Raw genomic sequence first — 26,193 nt, forward strand, 5'->3', positions numbered from 1 at the left:
CCCATCAAGAACAAGATGTACAGAGGACCTTCAGAAGATCTTCTGCTTGCCCGAGAATTGGGCCTTTTAATCAACTTTCAGAAGTCGCAGTTAGCTCCAGCTCAGTCAATTCTCTATTTGGGAATGAGGATCGATGCTCTGAGTTTTTGAGCTTTTCTATCCCACAAAAGGATCCAAGCCTGCCTACAGAAAGTAAGGAACTTCCTATCTGGCCCGTCATGCTCGGCCAATGAGTGGGTGAGTCTGCTGGGCACTCTCTCATCCATCAAGAAGTTTGTACCTCTAGGAAGACTACACACAAGAGTCCTGCAATTCTTCCTAAAGGCCAGTTGTCATAGGAAAACTCTCCCAGACTCTTCCATTTTCTGCGGCACTCCCGAGATCAAGGAGGACCTTCAGTGGTGGTTTGCAGAAGAGAGATTTCTAGTAGGGAAGTCACTGCAGCTGCTGAGCCCAAGCCTAATGTTGTACTCAGACGTGTTGGATCTGGGTTGGGGGCTCTTTCAAACAGTGTGGAAGTTTCCAGAATGTGCTAAAAGACAATCACAGTCCATTCAGACAACACACGACCACATTGGCCTATATCAAGAATCAGGGACAGACTCACTCCTTCTCCCATTACGAAGTGGCCAAGGATCTTCTCTGGACACAGAACAGCTGCACCAGAATCGTAACTCATTTTATCCAGGGCAAATTAATCGTTCTTGCAGACGAGTTAAGTGGACAATGAATCTGCAGGTGTGGACCTGTGGAAATGGTGGCGAAAGTTGTCGATAGGCCTGTTTGCAACTTCGAGGAACCATCACCTCCACATATACTGTTCCCCAGCCCTGGACCCTCTGGCATCGGCAACAGATGCCATGCTCCAGGACTGGTCAAACTTGGATGTATAAGCCTTCCCGCCATTCAGTATGGTGAGGGAAGTGGCCACAGAAGGAGTGGTTCCGGGTCCTTCTCAATCTCCTGATAGGTTTCCTCAGGCTTCTTCCTCAGAAATGAAGCCTTCTAAAGCAACCTCACTTCCATCTGTTTCATCAAGGCTTATCCGCTCTCACTCTGACAGGCTTCAGACTCTCAGGGAACTTGTCAGAGCAAAGGGCTTTTCAAGAAAAGCTGCAGAAGCAATTGCTGCAGACATCTCTTCTAAAACCTCTGTAGCACAGATTGCTGATTTTTTAATGTTCCTGAGGTCCTCTCGAGGTTTAGCCACCTCCATCATCAGAGGTTACAAGGCTATGCTAAACTCTGTGTCTAGACATAGAGGTTTGGATTTGCCCATGAATCAAGGTATAAGTGACCTAGTTAAGTCCCTGGACACATCCAAGCAAGAGAAGTCAACGGCAGTTGCCTGGAATTTAGACGTGGTTCTCACATGGCTCTCGGGCCCTCCATTTGAACCCCTTCACTCCTCATCTCTGAGATTTGACTAGAAAGACTCTCTTTTTGGTTGCCATAGCTACGGCAAAGAGGATCAGCGAATTGCAGGCCTTCGATAAGACAGTGGGTTTTTTGCAGGGAGATGTGATCTCCTCATTCACTCTTGGATTCCTGTCAAAGAATGGAACCCCGTCCAACCCCTGGCCTCGTTTTTTCACTATCAGGAATTTAGTAGATATCTTTGGGCCAGCAGACCAGGAGAGAGCTCTTTGCCCAGTAAGAGCATTGAAGCACTATATAGAAAGGACCAAGACGATCAGAGGTCCCTGTCAGAATTTATGGTGTTCAGTTAAGAACCCCTCACGCCCATTGTCTAAGAATGCCTTGGCCTTCTTTTTGAGGAGTGTAATATCTGAGTCACACTCGAAAATTCAAGAGGATGTTTTTCCTGTTTTTAAAGTTGGAGCTCATGAAATAAGAGCAGTCACCACTTCGTTGGCTTTTAAGAAGAAGGTCTTGCTCTCCATGATTCTCCAGTCAGCATACTGGAAGTCCAAATCAGTGTTTGCTTCCCATTATTTGCACAGTGTGGAGACAGTGTATGCTAATTGCAGTACTTTAGGTTCATTGGCCATGGCTGGCATGGTATTGGGGGACGAAGGATGGGGGTATTCCTTCTATTCCACTATCTCCTTGCCTTATTTAAGGATATTGAGTTTTGGGAGACTGGGAGGTACTGTGTACCTGGAGTACCCACCAGTCATTGTTTTTAATGAATGGGTGATGGTTTTGTTTTTAGTAATATGTGGGTAACAGAATTTTCTAGTTATGTTCATTGTACTGCACCCAGGGCAAGGGCATTTGTTTTATTTTGTAATGCCTTGTCAGCCTTCAGAGTACTCCTCGGCTGTAAGGCTCCCCCACTGAAGTAGAGACGACCCTCGGCTTTACTACCACGTCACAACAGGTTGAGATGAGCGCTAACCAGAGGCAGTATCTTCCTGCTGCAGCTCTCTCACCAGGTAAGGTTACAACAAGCATTCCACCAATGCTAGCTACCTTTCTAATTCAGATTCATCTCCTTTACTGAGTGTTTTTGAGTAGTATATGTCCATGCATCCCTCCTCCTGTCAATGTGGGATTCAGCTATGTAGTTACTTGGTAAGTTACTTACTGTATATAAAAATTACTTTTTTATGATAAAATAAAATTTTATATATACTTACTAAGTAACTACATGATCAGAGCTCTCCCGCCTCCTCTCTCATGGACAGAAGGCACAAACAAATTGAGTTCTTGAGCACTGTTACACCTATTCTTCCCTGAAAGTGGGCAAGGTCTAGTTACCTACACCAAAACAATAGAATGTTACCTTGTATTTCAAATTTTGAACTGCCGCAATAGTTAGAAACTAATAGCTATGTAGTTATTTGGCAAGTGTACATAAAACTATTTTATCATAAAGATGTCATTTTTTTATACAAACTCATAATTGTACAAAGTAATATGCCATCTTATCAACCTGACAGAGGGAATTAGGGGAACCTTGATGTGCAGATTACCAGATGGACGCTTCTTTGTCTATGGAAAGGGATCTGACACTCATGAAGGCAGCCATAAACTGATAATTTTGTATAAAAAAATTTCTTCTTAGAAAATGTTCTTTTCTTTGTAAACAATTCTTATAGAGGCAAATTTTATTTCAGATTGCTGGTGTTTACAGATGAAGAGATTGCTGTAGTTTCAGTTCGTGTTGATGATAATTTAGGCCATTGGATTTCGTGTGTGCATAACTTTGGTCCCTTATTTACTGCTACTGTTGAAATCCACTATGAGTCTTGGGATCGTCCAGCAAATGAAAAAGATTTCATAAGAAATCTCCAGGCAAGTAGCAGATTCTAAGATTTTTTCAAGTTAGCCATATGCAGTATAGTTCTGTAAATATTGTGATTATAATCACCAAACCTGTGCTTAGAAACAGTATGATTACTCAGATGAAAAACATGAATAGCATAATTATCTTCATATCAAACAAATCATTTACTAGACGGCTGTATACTTTGTTGAAGTGTCTTCATTGCATCACGCAGTTACCAAAGAAGAGAATTCTGTACCTCTTTTTAGTGAAAAAATCCCATTAATTCATAGCTCTGGATATGATGACTGTCTGGAATCTTAAATTTTTCATCTGATCAGTGTGGTAACAATTTGTGATGTTTTTATTTTCTCACCACTTACGTATGTGACAGTTGCCTGGCAGGTATACTTTTTGTGAGCAAGGAAATACAGCACTGTATTTCCTGCCATGTGAGGCTCACTGAATTATTAGATGCACCTACTATTTCTTCCTTTCTTTCTTTAAATCTTCAACTAAAAATTCTTGCGGACAGAGTCAACAGACTATAAACCCAAGAGGGCTTTCTAGGGAAATCAGCATGCAGAAAAGGACAAGTTATAGGAAAAGGTGATAAATAAATAAATATGAGGGAATAGAAAATAAAACTGATACATACACCTAAATTCAGAAGATTTTCAGCAGAGAGCATAAGTGAATTTGCATCTTGCTGAAACATGTGGAGATCAGAAGATTCCATAACTGCACTAGGCAACTATTCAAAATTTTAGTTGTAGCAAACTGAGTATTATTAAACCTGAAACCAGAAAATGACACAATGCGACATCAGCCTGCCTTGTGTTGCAAGCAAAAGTGGCTAGGTCGAACAAGGAATGGTGCAGAGGATGATTGTTGTTTTAATACATTCATGTAACAAATATACAGTAATGATCTCATTTTATGTTCATGCCACAAGTCAGTATTAAAAGTAGAACGGATGTACTTGGAAAATGGGAAGAATTCCACTATTTCATCTATTTTACTTAGTTCTCCAACGAGTCAGATGACAATCAACAATTGATAGTTAATACCATTTTACAGAGGGAGCCAATAAGATTTCTGGGTGTATATTGTATATATTTTTATACTATATATATGTAAACTATATTTTCTTGGTGAAGCTGTAAATGCCATTTAGTTTACTTTTAAGGATTATTTCCTACTTTAAACATTTTATCATGGGTGCAGTATCACAGGCTCTCGTACCTCACTGTGAACAAACTTTTTATTACATACATTCAATAACTTTTGTTCCTTTCAAAGTTCTTTATAACAACATTAATATAGTAAATCGGTAAGACCCAAAAGAGACTTGGTTTATGGAAGATATGCATCTACTGGACTCAGAGCTTTCCAGGGAGCTTGAATATTTCAAGATCTAGACCCTCCACTGACAGCTATTCATTTTATTATTATGTATTTTTGTCTTGATCTGCTGTGTTATGTATGAAATTTATTAGTCCACAGGTACTAACCTGATACTGATTTGTTCTCTATCCATCATCAGTTGATTTGATGACATGTCTTCACTGTTTCCTGACTTTCAAACCTATTTGAAAGGTTTTAGAACAGCAAAGATCAGTGTTTCACTTATTTACTGTTATTTGAGAGAGAATTTCGCTTAGTTTTCCCTTTTCTCTCTTAGCATTTGATAGGGAGAAAAGGGGAAAGGCAGGAGAGATAGAGAGGGATTTAAAGTAAAAGTTTTTTTAAATGAAGACAAAATGGAATAGTTTGGACAGCTGTAGTTTCATTCACTTTGCAACCACCATAGATGATCCATTGATAATTCAGCTAGGAAAGCTACTTTTTTCTGTTAGTGGCAGAAAAGGTATTTAGTAAAAAGAAAAAGGTAACTTCAGTAGGTTACATGGACATGGTTTTAAAAGTCATTGTTCTTTTATAATAATGTGAACTTGAAAATTTATATAAATGAGTTGATTCATACATATATAAATCCATTGATTGAAAAATATTGTAATTGTTTTTTTCCCAAGAAAATGTTTTCTAGTGCATGATTATATCTGTAGAAAGTTATAAAAATCTATAAGAAATTTTCAGGTTTTGGTTGGCAATTCATCAGGCAGCAAAACACTGTTGAGAATTGGTTCAAATGGTGCAGGATTTGAGTTACCAAAGCCATCTTTCTTAGCTGGTATTATCTTGTCTCTCAGGATGCATGATGTGGTAAGTAAGGAAAAAAAATCTAGTTATTGAGTTCACTGTTGACATTTGCTTTTTTGTCAGAGATCAGTGTTTGCTATAGGTTATTAAACATGAAAATTTTTTATAGGGTAGTCGCTGTTTTGTCCTCAAGGAGTTACCTTCCATGGTCTACCAGAGCTCCATGGAAGTTAACTCTTTGAGGACTCAACAGCGACTACCAAAAATAGGTTTTTCTTACGCCAAAACCTGTTTTATAAGAACGTGGAAATAAAAGTTTAGAAAATTGAAATGTGAAATTTTTAAATTTTTATTCATAAATCTAGTATATTGTTGATCCTCCCAGAGCATGAGTGTATTGATGTGTTTTAATGAGTTGAAGTTTACTGAAAATCAAGGAGAACCCTTAAAATATCTGAATAATTGCTCATGTAGTTGATTATAACCTAATTTTTAAAAAGTAAAATTGATTTTTTTTATACAGACTTATTACTTACAGTTAGCCCTTTTTGTTTGCAAAAAAAAAAAAATTCTGGATAATCTGTCCTTCATACAGTATAAAAAGAAAACAGTAGGCCAAGCCAATTATTTTCGTCATTCTTCATTTGTCTAGTCAGTGAGAATTGAGAATACAGCAGAGCAGGGAGGAGAGAACTTATAACCCTCACTATACAGTGGGACGATGTTCCTCAAAAGTAATTGTTAAGTGACCAGTTAGGTACCAAAAGTATGGATTGTTTGATGATTATCTGTAGTTGTTAAGAAGTGAGGAGGAATTGCTCAATAAAGAGCCTCCATAACAACTGTAGAATATATCTTTGCAGTACATGTATGCCTAATTACACTTTAAACAAAAACAAAACAAAATTAGTCAGATTATCATTTTCATACACATTTTCACATCAGCTTATCCCTTCATTGAACTAAATGTGAAATTTCTCCCCACTCTTGTCTTCCCATTGCTCTTTTTGCCAAAACTAATGACAGGTCTGGGTTATGATGTAACTTTTTTTTGTTCCATGATTTCCTGGGCCTTGCTGCAGGTCTGTGTCTGCTGCCTCCATATCTACTGCCTTTCTGACCAGCTGGTCCTCATCCCTTCTCGTGACATGTCTGAACCATCTCAGTATTTAAGATCCCAGTCTTTTTTTTCCAGCTTCCTAAACCACACCTCCATCAGTTCTTCATTTGGAATGTGATCTTCTCACCCTACTCCACCCATGAATCATAACAGTCTTTAGTCACACATTTTCAGCATCGTTTTCCTGTTTCTGCTGCATAGAGTAGTACAGGCTATATGTATTATAAGTTTTTGCCCCCTTTACTAAAGTTTCCAAAACTCCATTTCTCAAATGAAAAGGGCTGATTATAAGTCATAGGTGTGTGATGAACAACTCTAATTGGAAGTCTTAGGTATACGGTGCTCTTCTGTTTTCACAAGTGCTCAAGAGCCTTTCACTCTGCACCGTAACCCCAATGTTTTCCACATTGCTGGTGCAAGTATGTGATACAGTACAGTGAAAAGCAAACAGAACACATTACTTGAAAGTTATGCATTATTGAGAAATTAATTTATTAAAATTTATGCTATATCAACACATTATGTTAAAAATAATGGTTTTTTAAAACTTAATTTTCTTAAAGTACTTAGAATTATTTGGATTCAGTTTTTTAATATTATATTTATGGTCAGTTTTCTTTTGTAGGGTAAGCAGGTGAAGACCATACCATTGTTTGATTTCCACTGATCACTGCTTCCCAGGAAGGTATCTCCAGGAATGTTCATAGCTACCTGGATCTCAGGTCATTTGTAAAGGGTAATAGGGAGTGCCATAATACTGTAATTCCAAGACTTGAAATGAGAGTAAAATCATTTCTTGATCTGGTGGAAGGTGGTCTGTACATTTGTGGAGTTACCTGAAGATTTGTAAAGTTTAAATGGAAATATGAATTTGTTAACATGTATTGTTAGTGTATTCCAACCTCATCTAGTTCTTTTGTGCTAAAACTTATACATTGTACGGTACCTTACTTTCTTTCCCTTCTGTTATTTCCTATCCCTTGTTTTTGACTCAGGTTCATGACCATCCAGTGTTGGTAGCATTTGAGAAAATTCTGTTCTCTTATTTCAAATAAATGAATGAATACATATGAATTAGGTCCTGTTATAAAAGCTCATGACTGTTTTTTATATGTTAAAGATAATGTGAAGGATATGATTATATATTACCCTAACTTCTCATTTCACTTGGAACATCATTGTGTGTTCCTTCCAACTTCTAAAAGTAGTAGCCTTAGAAAATATACACGTCTGTTCATGGAGTATAACTACAGTATATGTTTTGCCTGATAAGTCTGTTTTGTCCTTGTCACTTGATTATAGTTTATCGTCATCTATGTGACGGGTGTTGGGCTTTGTAGTGTCATCCTCATTCTTGGCAAATATCAAGGTAAGACCATTTTCTTGATTGTATAGCACTGTACTTTATTTCTTTTAGTATTTAAGTATCTCTTTCTTTGAGAATCTGGAATACATCCAAATAAAAAATGGTAACCAAGAAACGCTAACTGTAATTTTGATGATTAAGAACTTATTTGCTTTAATCAAATAAGATTTTTTTATAATCATTTCCACCTTGGTTTATTAGGTTTTATTTGAAATGTAGTCAGAAAGTTCTTTTCCCAAATTCAACATGTTTCATGCTTGCCTGTTCTGTTATTCTTTTTTTTCCTTGCCCATTAATTTGTCAGTTTCTGAATAAGAAATTTGATACACCTGGAATCATATCACAGGCTAGTTATCTCAACAAACAGCACCACAGATTAAAAAAAAATATGATGACAGGCTAATATGTTATCAATTAATTATATATTTTTGGCAAGTGGTTATTTTTGGGTTTCCCAAAGTGTTGGTTAAAGCTCAATTTTGCAGTTACTTTCTTGTCCTTAAGAATTTCCTTGACCTTCATCCATGATTGTTACTTGAAAGTATTCATATGTAGTAAATGTCCACCCCACACTGCAATACATGATGACAGTTTTAATTCTCTCCTTTGTTGTGGGTTACCATCTACAGTGTGCCATGCAAAGCTCTTTAGAAGTTACTGAAGATTTTTTGTAGTGGTCATTTGGCTCCAAGCTACGTGGCTTTTCCGCCTTTTCATCTCATTGATTCCTTTGATCTTTATCCACTTGGATATCCAAGTTGAACTTCACCTTTGACTCATTTTCACCTTTAATTCAAAACCTATCATTTGGATGAGCCCTATGCAAGCCTAGAAATGACTCGATGGTCCCAGCAAACTACTCTGTAATATTATGCTACTATGGTAGACCCGCACTGCACAATCAAACCTCTTAAAACCAATATTATGCTACTATGGTAGACCCGCGCTGTACAATCAAACCTCTTAAAACCAGCATTCTGGGGTCCGGGAACTCCCGTAGTTCGGCTCAGTTTTGAATCAGCTGCCATTAGTTCGTTGAGCATCCACGACAACAGCACTGCATATTGTTTACAACTTCCCTACAGCAAAAATTATGCCATATCTCTTTTGTTTTTATGAAAATAATTGTTAGTAATGAAAATGTGTAAATTCAAATATGTTTTTGATATTAACCCTTGCTGGACAGGCATGATCATATGAGGAACTATACAGTAATAGGTTTTGAGCAAACGCCGGGCTAACTTTAATGGGTATCAGTATTGCACACAGTACGGTTTTGATGAATTTAGAGGGTAAAATGTTCATGTCACTTCAATGGGCCTTAAATGACTTTTGGCAACTGTAGTAGCTCAGTATGGGGAGAGAGGGAGATCAGTGAGCCTTGAGATTTCATGGGGGGATGTACTACTCTCCATAGCTCCAGGATGTCTTTTTATTCATTTATTTATATTATATATATATATATATATATATATATATATATATATATATATATATATATATATATATATATATATATATATATATATATATATATATATATATATATATATATATATATATATATATATATATATATATATATATATATATATATATATATTAACCAGATAGTGATTCATACAGTTTGGAAGTGGGTTGATGAGCCAGACTTCTGTTTAACAAGTTTCCTGCATTAGGATAACAGGAAGTTATTTCCCCATCTCTTTCCTTCCTTTTTGTCCCTTGTCAGTAGGCTGTGAAAGACCAAATTGGAAATTTTTCAGTTATCTCTAATGGTCAAGAAATATTCTTATCACACTAAAAGTAGTGGCTTACCATGTTCCACTACGTGGCACAAAAATAGTAATGTCTTGTACATTTCAATGTACTACCTGTGTCCATGATTTAGCGTGGCCACAGGTAGCCCACTAACTGGGCAATTTATGAGTACTTATTTATCTGTGTGATGTACCACATATCTTGAATATATTATCATAGTACTATTTTGTATCATATGCAGTAGTATACTGTAATTTTTTGCAGTTCCGTTGTTATTGTATGGTATGTCAATGTAGTTATAGTATTTTAAATGATTTTAAATTTCTAAGATCTTTGTGGAACAAAGCATTACTTGCTTGTATAGTTTTTTCTCATAAGTATAATCATACGGTACTGTACTTTAAGGCATTTACATTAAATTATTATCACCTGCTTTTCCCTTCAACATTACAGTGCGATGGGAGCCAGTTTTATCAAAGAGGCTGATTAGCACTGCAGCAAGTTTTTGCCACAACAATACTTACCTGGGTTTCTTGTTTGCACTGCTTCTTTATCCTCTGTTAGGTAAGTTATTGCTACTGTTATTAACAAATCAAATTATAGAATCATCGCTTAACACTTAATACCATTTTTATTGAATTCCATTCTCCAGATACATTAATATATGTTGTCTTCTTTTCCATTATTCATGCACATGCCACTTACCTGCTTGTAGATTAAAATTTGAGGAAAAGGGGTGCTTACATTTTTAGTACACTCACGACAATCAGGGAAACCAAAAGAATGGCAAGAATTTTGAGAAGGGCTAACAGACAGAGTGACAAGGGTCTCACAGTCAGGGAGGATGCTGTTAGGAGGAGACTTAAATGGCTACTTAGGGTCTGATGAGTTAGTTTTGAGATTTGGTGGGATTATGTAGCTTGGGAAAGATAAACTAGGAGATATAAGCATTACTGGAATTCTGCCAGAGTAAATGATTAAGGTTGCTAAAGACAGTGTTCAAGAAACATGAAAGAAACTAAGAGAGTTTGACTGCACAGTGGATCAGGGTGCACTGGCTATGAGAATGCCTCTTCTTCACTGCTTGGACAGCATAAAGAAGAACCCATGACTGAAATGTTCACTTAGTAGGATTACTCCCAGTTGAAACTTATTGGGCCAAGAACACAGACATGTAATCTGTACATCTTATGGCACATAAACAACAGGAAAGTAGCTTGCTTGATCTGCTGGAACCTGGAAACCCTCTGACCCACAGATTAGACTATTATGCTGATACAAGACACCACAAGCAAGCAGCAACCACAGCAGGTGGAACAACTGCCTCAGTTCTTGAGTGAACCCAAGTGCATGCTCTGTCAATGAGAGGCAGTAGTTGCTTCCCCAAGATCAAGCTCCCAGTGAGCCAAACGATTTTACCCATTTAACCCTGCTTGCAGGTGTTCTGACAGACTCTCCAGAACATGAGTTGGATCCTCTCCTGAAAGAGAGGCTGACACACCAGTCTTTCCAGGTGAGCGCTCTCTGACTGTGGACATGAACAATTGGGCTTTGCAGTACCAATTGCTGAATAACAGGTCAAGGTTGATTTGTAACCACTCGAAATTATGGTCCACAATCCTGTAAACTATGATATGGTTGGTTGAAGCTAGACTTGAGGCTTATCATATGGTTGGTTGAAACTAGACTTGGGGCTATTGATGAGTGCGCACATGCGCTATCCTGCTTGTGCACAGCAGTAATCTTGGACGAACCAGGAACCATGTCCTCACAGTACTGAAGTTTCATAATCCAGCAACCTTCCGCCCATGAACCCTTTGTTGCTTGCAGATAATTTGGATATCTATATTGGGAATTGTAGATGAATTAGGCACCAAGGGTTTGCACGATCACTTCCGTACAGATTCACAAGATGCCCAGTGGTATCTGTCTGCGTGTTAACTTTCCATTGCATATGCACGATCCAGGATTGTGTACACCAGGATTTCCGGACGCACATGACACCACCCAAGGGTTTGCATGATCATGCACATAGGTCAACACTAGCTGTATCACATAGAGGTGACTGGACACTCATGAACCTTTTGTCTGCATGTGCATGATTTAGGGATTTGCATATGCTGAATGAGAAGAAAGCGCTGACTCATCTGTGCACACCTCACCATTTTTTGGAAGTATACACTGGTTCACAAGTATATTCAAGAGAACCCTTTGTCAACCCTTCCATGGCCAACATCTTGCCCAAAGGTGATTGAGATACGTAATGAAATAAAAAAAAATAGAGGAATAAGACATGTATGACATGACCCAAACTTGCCTGAGAATAGTCCATGATTCATTTGATTTTAGGGCATTCTTGTAGATTATCCTGTTGGGCAAAAGGATAGATAAGTGTCAGATCTCAGTTACTTATATATAAGAAATGACTAAATTTCAATAAACAATAGTAAGCAGACAATTCTTTATTCTTTTAGGAATGTCTGTATTTATTCTGCAATGTTAGCTAACCATGTGAAAAGTTTTCAAAGACACAAGAACCGCAAAAGCAACAACAAAAACAAGAACCACAATAAAACGGCTGAATATAAGACATGCCTATGATCCGAACATCATAAGCTGCGTAAACCGACAAAAAGACATTAGACATTATAGGTCTACATCATTTTTTTCTATGATGCTATTATTTCAAAAGGAGATTATGTATTACTCGTATAGCCTATCATACTGTAATAACTGTAAGCTAAACATAAGCCAATTCTGCTTTTGAAGAGTGCAGTCACTGCTTGTCATACCACCGAATGTGTAAATGATTACAGTGAAATCGATTTTATGACTATTAAAATGTAGTCAGATTGCAGCATCGTGAAACACTGCTGACTTCATTCATATTTTCCTATTTTTTTTTTTACCCTTTTTGTTGAGATGTGTATTATGATTTTATTTCAGGGGATACGTTTCCCTTTGATAATCAGCAGAACTTATTTTAGTTTGGTAAAAACAACTATTGCTAAATTAATGAAGATGAAAAGAACCACAGATTAACCAAGTTTTTGAAACCATCGCCGACCAATCAGCTTCAAGGAATGGTCGCGACATAAGCAGTGGGTGGGGCTTAGCTGCAAAGAGCCGTGGATTTTGCTATAGCAAGTATATAGAGGGGATCATGACTAAAGGGCATCTAGATAAAGACCTAAACCAGAATGGAGTTATTGTGCATAATACAGAAGAGATTGAGAAGTTATATTTAATATCATAAAGGGAAAAGCTTTTGTAAAACCAATAGTAATAACCTATAAACATGTGCTTGCAAAATGTACATCATACTAAGCCAAAGCATGTGGGTTGAAGTGGCTGGTTGCTTATACTTTTAGAAATAGGAAGATCCTCCCTACTCAGTATATCACTTCAGTTCTTCCAAACACCTTTTTTATTTCCCATTTTGTGATTTTTCTTTTGCGTTTGTGCCCTTCCTCTTTATCCCTTTTGTTTTTTGGAATGTTTAATACAAGACACTGCATGGTGAAATCTATTGCTCAAACATTAATTGAAACACGTTACAGTATAATTTTAATAAATAAAGGTGGCTGCTCCCCAGCAGTAGGATACTCAACTGGAATAAGATTTATTTCTTGGCTGATAATTCAGCTGAGAGAGATTATGCAAGAGGTCTATTCATAGTTTTGCAATTCACTCATAACTTTACAGTATGTGCTTGTTTTGAAGTTTAAACAGTTAAATGGTATGTCAAGTTCTGAAACTAAAAATTGAAAGACAAAATTTGCAAGACTTACTAGGTGCTCTCAAAATCAAATTTAAAATAAGACTTTATTCATTTTGACAAGATAAAAATAAATACAAAGGAGACTGGAAGATCAAATACAGTAAATGAAATATTGTAGAAAAGAGAGTCCTTTCAGTCAAATCCTTCCTTCTTCTCACGAATAGCTTCTCTGAATCTTTCTTCCAATAGAGATAGTTCAGAGATGAGATCTGTTATTGCATTCATGAATGCATCATGAGGTGTGTAACTGGCATCAGATGTCTGGAATATAGATGGAAAAGTTATGCTGGTTCCACAATATTTTTATGAAGAATTTTCATGTTTCTGCAGCTGTAATACCAACTTTTAACACAGAAAAAGTGATGGGTACCAAATTTACCTGAATTCTCAAAATTACTTTATGCTCCAGTGGATGGGGATTTTTATAACCTGTGAACATAACATTAGGATCCTTAAGTAGTTGCAAGCGAATCATGTTCCCCAAGGTGTGATCCTCCTTGTTGATAGTATAAATTGCAGCATTTGGTACCTGAAATCAAGTATTATTTTAAAAAGATAAAACTTTAAATTTTCCTTTATTTTAAAAGTTACTATGGTAAAACTTGTGATATTGCAGTTCCCTTAAATTGATGTTGGATACATGAAACCAATAATTGTACTAATCAGCAACAACAAAAGATCATAGAATAATAAAATTAATTCCTTAATACAAACTCATAATGACTGCCACTCATTCTCTTGTGTTGTCTAGACTTGTTACAAGACAAAAAGGTCAGTTAGGAGGGCCCCTTATGTAAAATTATTGTTTCTGATACATAAATGCATAAATGCGTACAGCCATAAGCAACCAAACAAGAAACTGTTGTTTTGCTATCACCAATTGGATAACAACAGCCGTTTTGCTTGTATTTCAACCATCGTACGGTAGTAAACCATTATTGTAGTTATAGTACAAATGACGTTAAGCAGAATAGGACTGATATATTTTTACAGTTTACCCTTATTCGGTATGGATAAAAGATCAGCAAGGAAATACACTACTAAATTTAAGCTACAAGTTGTAGCTGAAGCTGAGAAAACAATGTTCAAGCTGCTAATGACTATAAATTTGTGCATCAGCAACATGGATGAAACTCGACCGTAATTAAAATTGGAGAGAAAGTATTTTAATCAAAACTACTGGGCATGAAAGAACACATTACTGCTATTTTTATGCCGATAAACGATAAATACGTAAAGCTCGTATTATGATGAAATCAAGTGAAAATAGCGAACGGTAGCAAACGAATCTTGGTTTTTTGTACATAAAACAAACGCCCCCAAACAGCCAATGTCAAATGTTAATGAAAAAAATAACTAAATTAATTTCACAACAAGACGTATTTAAGTTATATTTTGACTTAAAAACACTTCATATAACGAAAAATAACCTTGTCCCATTTACAGTAAATAAAGTATCTAGAGATTCATTTACATTAACGCACTGAACTAAGTTAAATACGGCAAAATAAACTTACCGCAAAATCGATTTCTAAAACAAAACATTGATCGCTATGATCGCAGTTTATAATACAAAAGCAATATAAAAATATATACAGTATTATTGGATACAGTGAATTAAGGCATGACATTTTAAAAGATCCATGGAAAAGATGCATATTCATTATGTTGGCGTTTGTATAATACAGTATGTGAATATAGAAGTACAGTAAAATGTAGGCTAGGCTACTTTATATGTATACGATATATCATGGTGTAGGCTAAGCCAATTCTTGTTTGTTATTCAACTTCTCTTTGTATTGAATTTATCATATATCATAGTGTAGGCTAAGCCAATTCTTGTTTGTTATTCAACTTCTCTTTGTATTGAATTATCATAAGTCATTCTGCATGAAGCTCCAGAATTAACTGATATTAATAATTACTATACAATGTATGTATAGAGTATACTTTATAGTGTAGGCTACGCTACCATATATGAATACATGGTATTGAACACCCTAGTGTAGGATAGGCTGTATTCGAGATACGTTTTTTCCAACAAATGATGGCTTTTTTTTTTTAACCTAACCCTATCATAAGTAGGATAATACCTGTATAAGCATTTTTAGTTTATTTTGTGTGTGTTTGAACTATCAAAATAGGCAATTCTAAGTGTTTTTAGAAGTGCTCTTAAGTATTCGTGGATTTTAGTTATTTTTGGGGGGGGGAAGCTGATAGGGCATGACCTAGGTCAATTGGACATGCAATTTGCCTGATTAAATTACCCATGACCAGGTAATAGGGCAATCTGAACGCCACCCATGGCCATCTTAAGGTCTAGGGGAGCGAAGTTCACGTCGACTTGGGAGGCTTAGAGCACACTGAATGTCAATCGCAGTACTACCCAGAAAAAATCCATGCTGGTGACAATATTACAATATTTATCTGTAAATATCTCAATAACAGTAAAATTACAATAGATTTCAACATGATTATGGAAACTTAAGAACAGAGCAAAAAGCCTCGCTATCAAGACCAAGTACTAAATTGAATTGAGTTGAATAGAGAATTTAGACCAAAGACCAAGCACTGGGACCAATGAGGTCATTCTGCGCTGAAACAGAAATTGACAGTAAAAGGTTTGAAAGGTGTAACGAGAGGAAAACCTCGCTGTTGCTCTAAGAATCAACTGTTAGGAGAGGGTGGAAAGTAAGATGCAAGAAAGAATATGAAAGGAAGTACAATAAAAGGAATGAAAGGGGTTGCAGCTGCAGCTACGGGCATGCTGTAAAGAACCTTGAGTAATGCCTACAGTGCCCTGCATGAGGTGCACTGACGGCACTAACCTCCACTATGGGGAACAAGTACTAAAGTAAACGAGAAAGAACATTTTAAACTTGTAAATATCATTTTCCTATATATTGAGTATGACATGCATACACCCAACCCAACCTAAAGGTTCAGTAAGATCTTAGCCTAGTTTAATGTGTGGTTGGTTATAGGTCATTTGCGAACAGAAACGTAAGAAATGTTGAAAGTCCCCATTAAAACACAGGAAAATAATATTTTAAACAGGAAAATATAAAACAGGAAAATAATATTTCCATTTTTAAAACACAAGAAAATAATATTTCTATTGAAAATATTTCCCATTGAAAATAATATTTTTAAAAACAGAAAATAATAATTAAAACACAGGAAAATAATATTTCCCATTAAAACACAGGAAAATAATATTTCCCATTAAAACACAGGAAAATAATATTTCCCATTAAAACACAGGAAAATAATATTTCCCATTAAAACACAGGAAAATAATATTTCCAGAAAATAATATTTCCCATTAAAACCAGGAAAATAATAGCCATTAAAACACAGGAAAATAATATTTCCCATTAAAACACATGAAAATAATATTTCCCATTGGTTGGTTACAGGAAAATCATTTCCCATTAAAAACAGAAAATATTTCCCATTAAAACGTTGAAAATAATATTTCCCCATTAAAAACAGGAAAATAATATTTCCCATTAAAACAGGAAAATAATATTTCCCATTAAAACACAGGAAAATAATATTTTAAAAACACAGGAAAATACATTAAAACACAGGAAAATAAATTTCCCATTAAAAATGTGACAAAATAAATTTAAAACCAAAATGTGCCAAAATGTGACAATGTAAAGTAAAACCTGTCATAATTAAACTGCCTAGGCTAGGCTACGCTGAGAATAACAGGCTATAGGTTGCCCAGGCTAGACTACGTTGAGAAAAAAACAGGCAATAGGCTACGAATGCCGACATCATGGCGAAGCTTCAAGCAGCTTAACCATAGGAAATTCTACCTCAAATTACGAGATTTATTTAAGTTCGTGAGATCAGCGTAACCGAGTATCTAGGGTAGCAGCCCTTTGCGAGGCTCACTTACTTTAGTGTCCACCTCCTTCAGGATCTTCTTTTCTCCCTCGAAGAGCAAAAATGACTCGAAAGTCGGCGGCGCATTCATTTTGTAACTTTACAACGTTAACGGAGTCTCTTCCTTTGTTGTTGTTTTGATATGAAACATTCTACGGTCCGTGTTTAGAGAGCTGTCGTCTTCCTGGTTTGTAATGGTTCTCGGCGTTAGATTTACTTCATTATCGACAGTATATATCTGAGTTAACCTCTTCATTATCGACAGTATATATCTGAGTTACTTCTTTTTCGACAGTATATATCTGATTTACTTGTTCATTATCGACAGTATATATCTCAGTTATTTCATTATCGACAGTATATATCTGAGTTACTTCTTCATTATCGACAGTATATCTTGAGTTACTACTCATTATCGACAGTCTATATCCGAGTTAGTACTTCATTATCGACAGTATATATCTTTAGTATATTATATATAAATATATCTACTGTATATGTTTGTGCATGTATTTCTCATAACAAAATACATTTTCGTCGTCGAATTCTGATTATTTTAATGAACGTTTGCGTGCGTACGAAATATTCAACCTCACTAAATTATTCTTGAATTGTAATGGATCTGGTAATAGGTGTTGGTACTGTGTAACCAAACGGTTTCAACGCTAGCTCATAAGGAAATTATGCTTGGTTTTTTCCCAATTAAAGTTTTCTTAAGATGATTTGTTACTGAAGCAAGTAAACGTCGAACATTAAAACCCACATCATTTCATAAAATACAGATTATGACTATTTTCACAATTTAACTTTTCACAATTTAATGACTCGTAGATTTTATAGTACGAAAATATATGCAGTGTAAAGCCACAAACAAGGAGTGTGCATGTCACATAGTGACAATTTTTATTATGCCACAAATATTGTTTGATTTCCTGTTCACTATACTTTGAGAATAACTTTCACCCGAGGGGAACTAATTATTATTGATGAGTGCTTTATCAACATTATATATATATATATATATATATGTGTGTGTGTGTGTATATATATATATATATATATGACAAATTTTATTATATATATAAATATTGTTTGATTTCCTATTACTATATTTGAGAATAAGTGTGTGTGTGTGGATAGTTCACCTATTATTGATGAGTGCTTTCTTTCATTTATATTTTGTGTTAATGTCATTCACTTTTCTTGCCATTGAAAGGTGGCGACTCTTCCCGGATTACTACCCATTCCTATAAGGTTTAATAATTATTTGTGAATGAACAAATTTCTTCTGTATTCTAAAATCTCATGCCCTTTAACAGTTTCCAACTGAATATTAGGTGACCTCCCTTTTACCTTTTACTGTTATTATTACTGAGTAAATGCCATGTCTTGCTTTAACAGCCCATATTTCCCAATGCTAACTCTGTGTTAGTTTTGTATTCACCCAGTTTTTTTGTTTTTTTTTTTTTTTGGGGGGGGAGGAGAAATTAGGGACTCTAAGGTTATTGATTGATTGATTATAAAATTTAGGTTTTGAAGACCAAGCGCTGGACCCATCAGGATTATTCAGCGCCATAATGAAGGTGAAATATATAAATTAATGATATGATTGATAATGAATAGGTGAATTAAGGTTATATCCCAATCTTTATTTCCATTAATTCGTTACAGGAAAATAAATACCTAGTATTGTCTTCAATTCTGCAGAGATCACAAATCTCATCCTTATATTATATTTCCAGGTGGGAATACAATATGAAGTGTATGAAGGATTTGTGTGGACAGTGGGCAAGCATAAATCCTTATGCAAAGTAGGCTTATGTAAAGTAATGGGTTTGTCTTTAAAAAATTAATTCCTCAGTATTTATTTACTGTAGGGTCTTTGTGATGCCAGCAGTCATCAGAAAAAGTAGATATTCTTGTTATGTATATGTCTGTCTGAAAGTTTGACAAAACCAAAGAACTGTTGTAGATGAAATTTCCCAAAAAATCGTATAAAAAAATAAAAGCATTCATTTGGATACCATCTTCAAGTAACTAACTTTTGGTTGATAATTATGAGGAGTTGACAAATATTTTTATAGAAACAATGCCAAATCTCTGAAAATATCCATAAAAGTTATGGAGGGAGTCTCTCAGTTTTTCTGTCCAACATTCTTCAAAATAAATTCATGTGTTCTCAAGGTGTTTTGTTCAAGTACAGACAGACATACAAGGGTACAGTAAAAAAAAAATGTGCTTATTATAGTTAATATTATTGGAAGAATGCACTCACTGATTGCATATCAAATAGGAACAAATGAAACCTGGAGTTCTTTTCCATGTTCCATTGCGTTTACATTTTTATAATACAGTACAGTAATTATCACAGGTATTGTCTCTTCACTAGGTTGATTAATTCACTGTTGAGTGGTCTTGTTGGAGGTATTTTATCTGTTGAATGGTTTTGTTTTCATTTACAATACTGTATATTGTACAGCCTGTTATTGGAAAGCAAGTGTGTTAAAATTGAACAGCTGATTTAAGCATAATTAAACTGATTTGAGTATAATTAACAGAAACAATTATGGAGCTGACAAGACAGTTATTGTAGAATGATAGTTTGAAAGGTCTCCAGTTTTACTTGTAAGAAATGACTTAGGTGGTAATAAGTTATAAATAGTTTTTCTAATGATATTGTATGTATGAGTTAGCCTCATTTCTAAGTTCCTGGTGATAGTGCAGGAATCAGTTAAGCACACTTCTCACTCAAGTAAAGGAACCCTTTAAGTACAGTGGGTATATCTTCAAACCACATTCCACAAGAAGCATTTGCACAAACTGACCAGTCTTAATGGAAAACATGCAGGCACAAGGTGACACAATTAAAATTATTAAAGTAAATTTCATCTGATTTGTTCAAAGGCACAAGTAAAATACAGTTGTCATATTCTTGGTACGGAAGTTGGATACGGCAAGTCACTTGGGTAATAATAAAGTTCACAGTAGGTATCACCTACCACACAGTTGCTTGAATGTTTTCACTGTACAAGAGCTGTCATTTTCGTTACTGGGTTGGCATTGTCCTTTTGAGTGCTCTGTAACAGAGCTCTAAACCTATATACCTGGGCCTGTATTTTATGAACCATTTGATAATATTAACAGAAGTACAGTATTGTATTTGTCATCTAGATATGATATTTTGGGTTCATTTCACATATCCCCCTTAATTTTTAACCTCAAAAAAGTTGAAATATTGCAGTGTCAGAATGTCCCTGTTTTGAAAGATAGTTAATGAATATATTTTTAACAAACTTTTAACTTGTATTGATACAGGACCTTGGTACATAGGACGACTTGCAGGAGATAAGTATGGTGTGGTGTTTATGTGGGGAATATTTGTTGGTTCAACTGTTCTTCCTGGAGAACTAACATATCCAGATGCTTTTTTCCTGGTAAGTTAATATTGTTTCATATACTTTTAATAAGCTAAATATCATAGTGGACATTTTGATAGAAATCGTGGTTGTAATAGGTTTTCTTCTGGCCTCAGAAACATCATCTGTTTAAACATTTTAAACATTTACGACAATGGTTGATTGATTGATTATGAAATTTAGGTCTTGAAGACCAAAGCGCCAGAACCCATCAGTGAAGAATTTATGTATAAACTTAAAACTTATTTGCAATAGAAAATTTTTAATTGAAGCAATACTTTCTAAAATAACTTTTTTGTTTGGTACAGTTTTATGAGTGAACAAAGGGTTAACTGTGCTGCATAAAGTGAAACAGACTGATAATTATCTAAATTATCTTTCAGTGGACTACGCTGCAGTTCCCTGCATATCTTCTTATCTTCATTAAGCGCTGGATGAGGTAAGGAAAGTATGGTAGACTATTTTGTAGGTTGCATGACTGTTAGTAGATAATGGCTAATTTAAATTAAGTTAATGAATTTATATACATTGTTGTAATAATGTACCATATTTTGTAATTAATAATAGTTAAGGTGAACCAGACCATCAGATAATCATCATTGCTCAGCAGCAACAACTAAGTAAACAATCATGGCGATATTGAATAGATGATGACCTTTTATCTCGCTTGTTGGTAAACTTTTCAGAAGGAATTTTGTAGATCCTTTTTGTCAAGTTCTGTTTTTACTTTTCTCTGAGATTTATTTTGTGCATGCAGTAATACTATTTTTATTATTAAGAAGCTGCATGAAGATCCTGCATTTAATTATGACAAAACTCTTGCTCTCTATGTTAAAATCTTTTGCAAACTTTATTAGTGTGGTTAGGTGATCTGGATATCTTTTCTCCCTTCTCTTTTATACCACACTTGAGTTACAGTTTGAAAGATAAGGATTTATGTTTTTATTATTTCTTTTAGTTTCATTTCATAAGGATTTATATGTTTTTATTATTTCTTTTAGTTTCATTTCATAAGTACTGTGTATTAGTGTTCACTGATGAGAAAATGGTTCAGAATAAATGATTTAAGGTTTTTTGAAAAACTCAATATTCGTTTTTGCACCCAAAGCATTTAGGTTTTCTTATGATTTTTTGATTTTTGTTTACGACGATTTTCGGTTTGCCGTTTTCGGGGACTACTGTATTGTGTATTTATGTTACTGGAAAAGTTAAGTTGGAAAATAAATGTTTTACAGAACTTGCTTCTTATGTCTTAAGAATTACTGGAACTAATTGATAATAAATTGATTTACAGAACTTGAAGTCTAAGAAATAGTCATTGATAAATGATTTACTTTAAAACTTACTGAGAAAAACTACATGTTCAAGACTCATAGGACTTGAATGCTGCATTCTTCTTAAAGTTGTCATTTGTTTGCATACTAGGAATTCTAAAATTTTGATCCTCATGAATACCAAAAAATGACTAGTGTCATGTAGTTTGTGTCTTAGATGGTTGTTTTATATTTCATAAGTGATAAGTCTCATACTTTATTGTTATTTTTTCTCATCATAAAACCAAGCTGAGGGAGGCTGCAACCTGCCCACCTGTGGTTCTGACCCCCCCATCATCTTTTGTTTTTAGGCTTGCTTTTGCTAGCAATACACTTTTCTAAAGCCTGCCTGTTCAAAGGTTTTGCAACTAGTCTTCTCCAAGTCCTTCCTGAAGTTCTCTTGGATCAACCCTAGTGCTCCCAGAATGATAGATACTTCTTCAACTTCAGCTTGCCAGTGTCTCCATATTTTCATCTTGAGAGCATGTTGGTCTTTTATCTTTTCTTTGCCTTTGTCCTTAACCCATGGTATAGCTACATCTATCAGAGATACTATCAAGTCTGTATCACAGTCTGTTCTTGCAGCATAGTCCCCGAGAACTTTGATTTTTTGGTTGTCCAGCACTTTTTTCAGGCATATGGTTGCACCATTGGTCTGAAAATGGTATGCCACTTTTTTTTGCAGTGACATTCACATACTATGTGGTTGATGGTATCCATATTCTGTTTGCACATTGTTGTTATTATTTGACCATCTATTTTATTTTATACATTGTGTACATAGTGCTTAGTCCTATGCTATCGTAACATGTCTTCAGCTTCCTTCTTGAGATCTCTGTATAGTCAGCTGTTGACAGTTATCATTTCCAGTTATATTCCAAGTCTCTCTTTGATGAGAGCCATGCATTTTTTCCCCATTTCTCTTTGCTGGTTGGTGATCCTTTCCATATATATGACAGGCTCTCCATTGTTATTGATGAGTTTTTACTTCAAACTGTTATCAACCAATGATCTTCACTGTGCTTAAGGTACTGCCTGAGTGTTCTTTTCTTGATGTTGATACAGTCCTTCACACTTCACGTTCCTCAATCCTCCTTTTCCTCTTAGTAAGTTGAACCTTGCCACTCTTGCTCTTGAATGCAGTGCCTTATTGATAGTTGTCAGTTTTCTTGTTTTTTTGTCTCTGCTTTCTAGTTCTTCATTTGTCCAGCCTACTAGTCCTCCACCATATCTTACTACTGTCATAGCCCAAATTGCCTTTGGAAAAGTTTCTACCATTGAGCCTGGAGTGTATTATTGCCTTAATCACAGAGAAGGATTCCTTCTAATGTTTTACTTCCATTGCCTGTTGTTTGATAGTGTTGTCAGCCTCGAGGATACCCTGGCATTATTATTATTATTATTATTATTATTAATTATTATTTTTGAGTGTAACTGGTGCTCGTCCTCAAAGGAGTTACTCTCATGGTCCCTAGAGGGCTCCATAATATAGACCAACCACTTTCAAAGAATTCTCTTCTAGTTTATCTCGGCCAAGTATAATGCACGTTGATGCTGATAGAGTATAGGACCCAATACAAGAGGGCTCTTTCTTGTCTACAGCAACTGCCTCAGTTCAACTCCTATTCTTAACCTGCTGATGTGGCAACAGCATTGCACATCAGCCATTGTTGTGTCAACCATGCACTCTGCACTAGACTATTTACTCATTATTCTCTGTCTTAGTAACTGTAACTCGTGACATTTACGTCCGATTACAAGTTCCTAGATCATAATTTGGTTGTCATGGAAGTACCAAAGTCAGAAGAAAGTTAAATGCATAGTTTTAAGTCCCAGAGAAAAGTTTATTTTTTAAACATTTTTTTAGCTGGTAGCTTATTTCATAAAAAGTCAGCGCCAAGCCAGCGCCATGTCTTCCATAAGATTTGGTTTGAGTGTTTACGGTGCATTCTTATTTAGTGGACAAACAATGTTTAATTATATTGAAGTAATAATTTTAAAACTAGTGTTGTTCTTGAAGATCATTGGTATATAATTTTTATATTAATAGTTAACCTTGGGCTACTTTGTAAATTTGCTAGGCTACTTCATTTTTCATTTTGTTTTGAATAGTAGTAGCCTAACCGTTCATGTACGCTACACACAGCCTTAACTGGCTTTTGACTATGCTCAACTTTCAAACCTTGGTATTAAGTAAACCAATTGGTTAATTTTAGTACTTAATTACCGAACTGGATAGTTTTGGTGATAATGGTCCCCAGTTATCATTAATATCAAAGAACTTGTATCAGATTATACGATGTTTTCCTTAACAGACCTACTTTTAGCTGTTATTGCTCTGCTAATAGTGGCATCACTAGGAAAATGTTTGCCATGTCTGTTTGCCGATGTGATTATTAAACTTTTACATTTTCATAATGGGGCTTACTAAAAATTTTCCTTTGGCAAAATCATTTTTATTTAAGTACTTTCTTATGTAGCCAACAGTTTTACCTGTGACTTGCAAGTAGTGTAGGCCTGGTAAACAAACTAGATTTGCAGTATACAGTTAGCTAGCTTGAGTGGCGTAACATTAAAAAATTTACTTTTAAGGCAAAATTTATGTAGTAATTAAACAACTGAATACATGATTACTATCTTAGAAGAACAAACTCATTGGTACCAGGACTAATAGTATACTGTAAAGCAATATGGCTACATACTTGTGCCAAAGTTAACCTATTTTATGTTAGATGTGCTCAAGTTAGTGCAAATAATTAGCACTTTCAACATTTTGTGAGAATACATTTAAGACCAAATTTATGGTAGTACAATTATGAACATGGTAATATTAACTTATTATTGTCTTATGGATAACCATTGTCATAGCATTATACTACAGCTACACACTTGTGACCAAGTTAGCCTGTAGTAATGTGTATCTTTTCTCCTGATGGTAAATACCTTATTAATGAAAGGAAAACTATGATTGAAGTTGATGTAGAATTTTGAGACAGAGCAGCATTTCCTAATACAGAGTGATGCCTGGTCCCTCCTTCAGTAGGCATTGAGAAACCGCCGAAGGAGACGGTTATCCTACCTATGAATGTAGCATTGAAAGCCGTAGAAAATAGAGCTCTACATCTATATTGGAAAAGACCCAGTGTGCTCACCGGGTAGCCCCAGCCTTTTGTCCCTTCACCTTTAAAACAATTAATCATGTGAAGGCAGATTTTCAGAATTTTTTGGTAACTGGGAAACGAAAGCCAATGGCAGAATTGAAGACATTTGCATGTGTCATCCCGGTGTCTGATAGTTCTACTAAGGAATGAGAAACACTTGTCCTTCCTTTTGAAAGGAAAAAGCTCCCTCCCTCTGGACATGGCAACTAAGCAGTTTGGGACCCCTATGAGAAAAATCTCAGAGGGGACACCCTTGGCTGAATTTCATGCCAGGCTCCACCTCCTTAGTATCATAACCTCGACTACTATGCTGGAAGTTGCCATTAGACGGCTTCCAGAATCTTCCAAAACAATATTTGCTGTTTTGTTCAAATCACTTATGCAGACCCTTTGGGGAGCACTCTGTGATTCTCCATAGTGTCGCATAAAGGCTTGATTGGAAACATAGCAGGCTCCAATATGTCACTTCCCAATATAACCTTGTTACATTGTACCCCCTTCTGTAAGGATCTTTTTCAGGAATCTGTTGTGGCTCGGCTCGATAAACAAGCCCAACAACAGAATTGTACGAAATCCACTCTCCTTGGAAAAGGGAAATCCTGTACTGTATTTGAATCCAGGTTCCTCTCCCATAGCTGTTTGTTATTTCTACTGATGGAGTCCCTCTTGGAAATTGTAATCAATTGATGAACTGCAGGACATTTAATAATAGTAACCAACTTTCCATTCCAACTCTTTATTATCATGAAGCTTTGTGGTTTCTACTCTTAACCCATCATCAGCTGCAAATATTTATTCTGTACTCTATTTAGTTTTACCAGCAAGTCAGAATTAATTATAAATTGAATACAAAGGCAAACACTCAAAAAAGTAAAGTACATGCCACAACATTGAAAGTTAAAAATTAGTAATATTTGACTAATCACATACCAGAATGACCAAAATCAAATGAAGGATTTTTATTATTGTTGCTGTTACAGTTA

At 35.4% G+C, this 26,193-nt stretch overlaps 2 protein-coding genes across 2 annotated transcripts in view; one reads left to right on the top strand and one right to left on the bottom strand.

Moving 5' to 3' along the window:
* Nucleotides 1-26,193, top strand: part of LOC136827727 (transmembrane protein 62-like) — a 55,776-nt gene that overhangs the window by 25,109 nt on the left and 4,474 nt on the right. Inside the window, exons 8-13 of the mRNA XM_067085191.1 lie at nucleotides 3,084-3,261; nucleotides 5,333-5,458; nucleotides 7,818-7,884; nucleotides 10,096-10,206; nucleotides 20,636-20,754; nucleotides 21,120-21,175. Of these exons, the coding sequence (XP_066941292.1) occupies nucleotides 3,084-3,261; nucleotides 5,333-5,458; nucleotides 7,818-7,884; nucleotides 10,096-10,206; nucleotides 20,636-20,754; nucleotides 21,120-21,175 (657 nt within the window). The remainder of the gene's footprint in view (nucleotides 1-3,083; nucleotides 3,262-5,332; nucleotides 5,459-7,817; nucleotides 7,885-10,095; nucleotides 10,207-20,635; nucleotides 20,755-21,119; nucleotides 21,176-26,193) is intronic.
* On the bottom strand, nucleotides 13,454-17,489 carry Rpb11 (DNA-directed RNA polymerase II subunit RPB11). The gene is made up of 3 exons (XM_067085197.1): nucleotides 17,334-17,489; nucleotides 13,803-13,952; nucleotides 13,454-13,684 (listed from the first exon to the last, which is right to left on the bottom strand). The coding sequence occupies exons 1-3, from the start codon at nucleotides 17,409-17,411 to the stop codon at nucleotides 13,556-13,558; spliced, it is 357 nt and encodes a 118-aa protein (XP_066941298.1). The 5' UTR covers nucleotides 17,412-17,489; the 3' UTR covers nucleotides 13,454-13,555.

The sequence above is a fragment of the Macrobrachium rosenbergii genome, chromosome 3 (assembly GCF_040412425.1).
Source record: "Macrobrachium rosenbergii isolate ZJJX-2024 chromosome 3, ASM4041242v1, whole genome shotgun sequence".
Classification (NCBI taxonomy): domain Eukaryota; kingdom Metazoa; phylum Arthropoda; class Malacostraca; order Decapoda; family Palaemonidae; genus Macrobrachium; species Macrobrachium rosenbergii.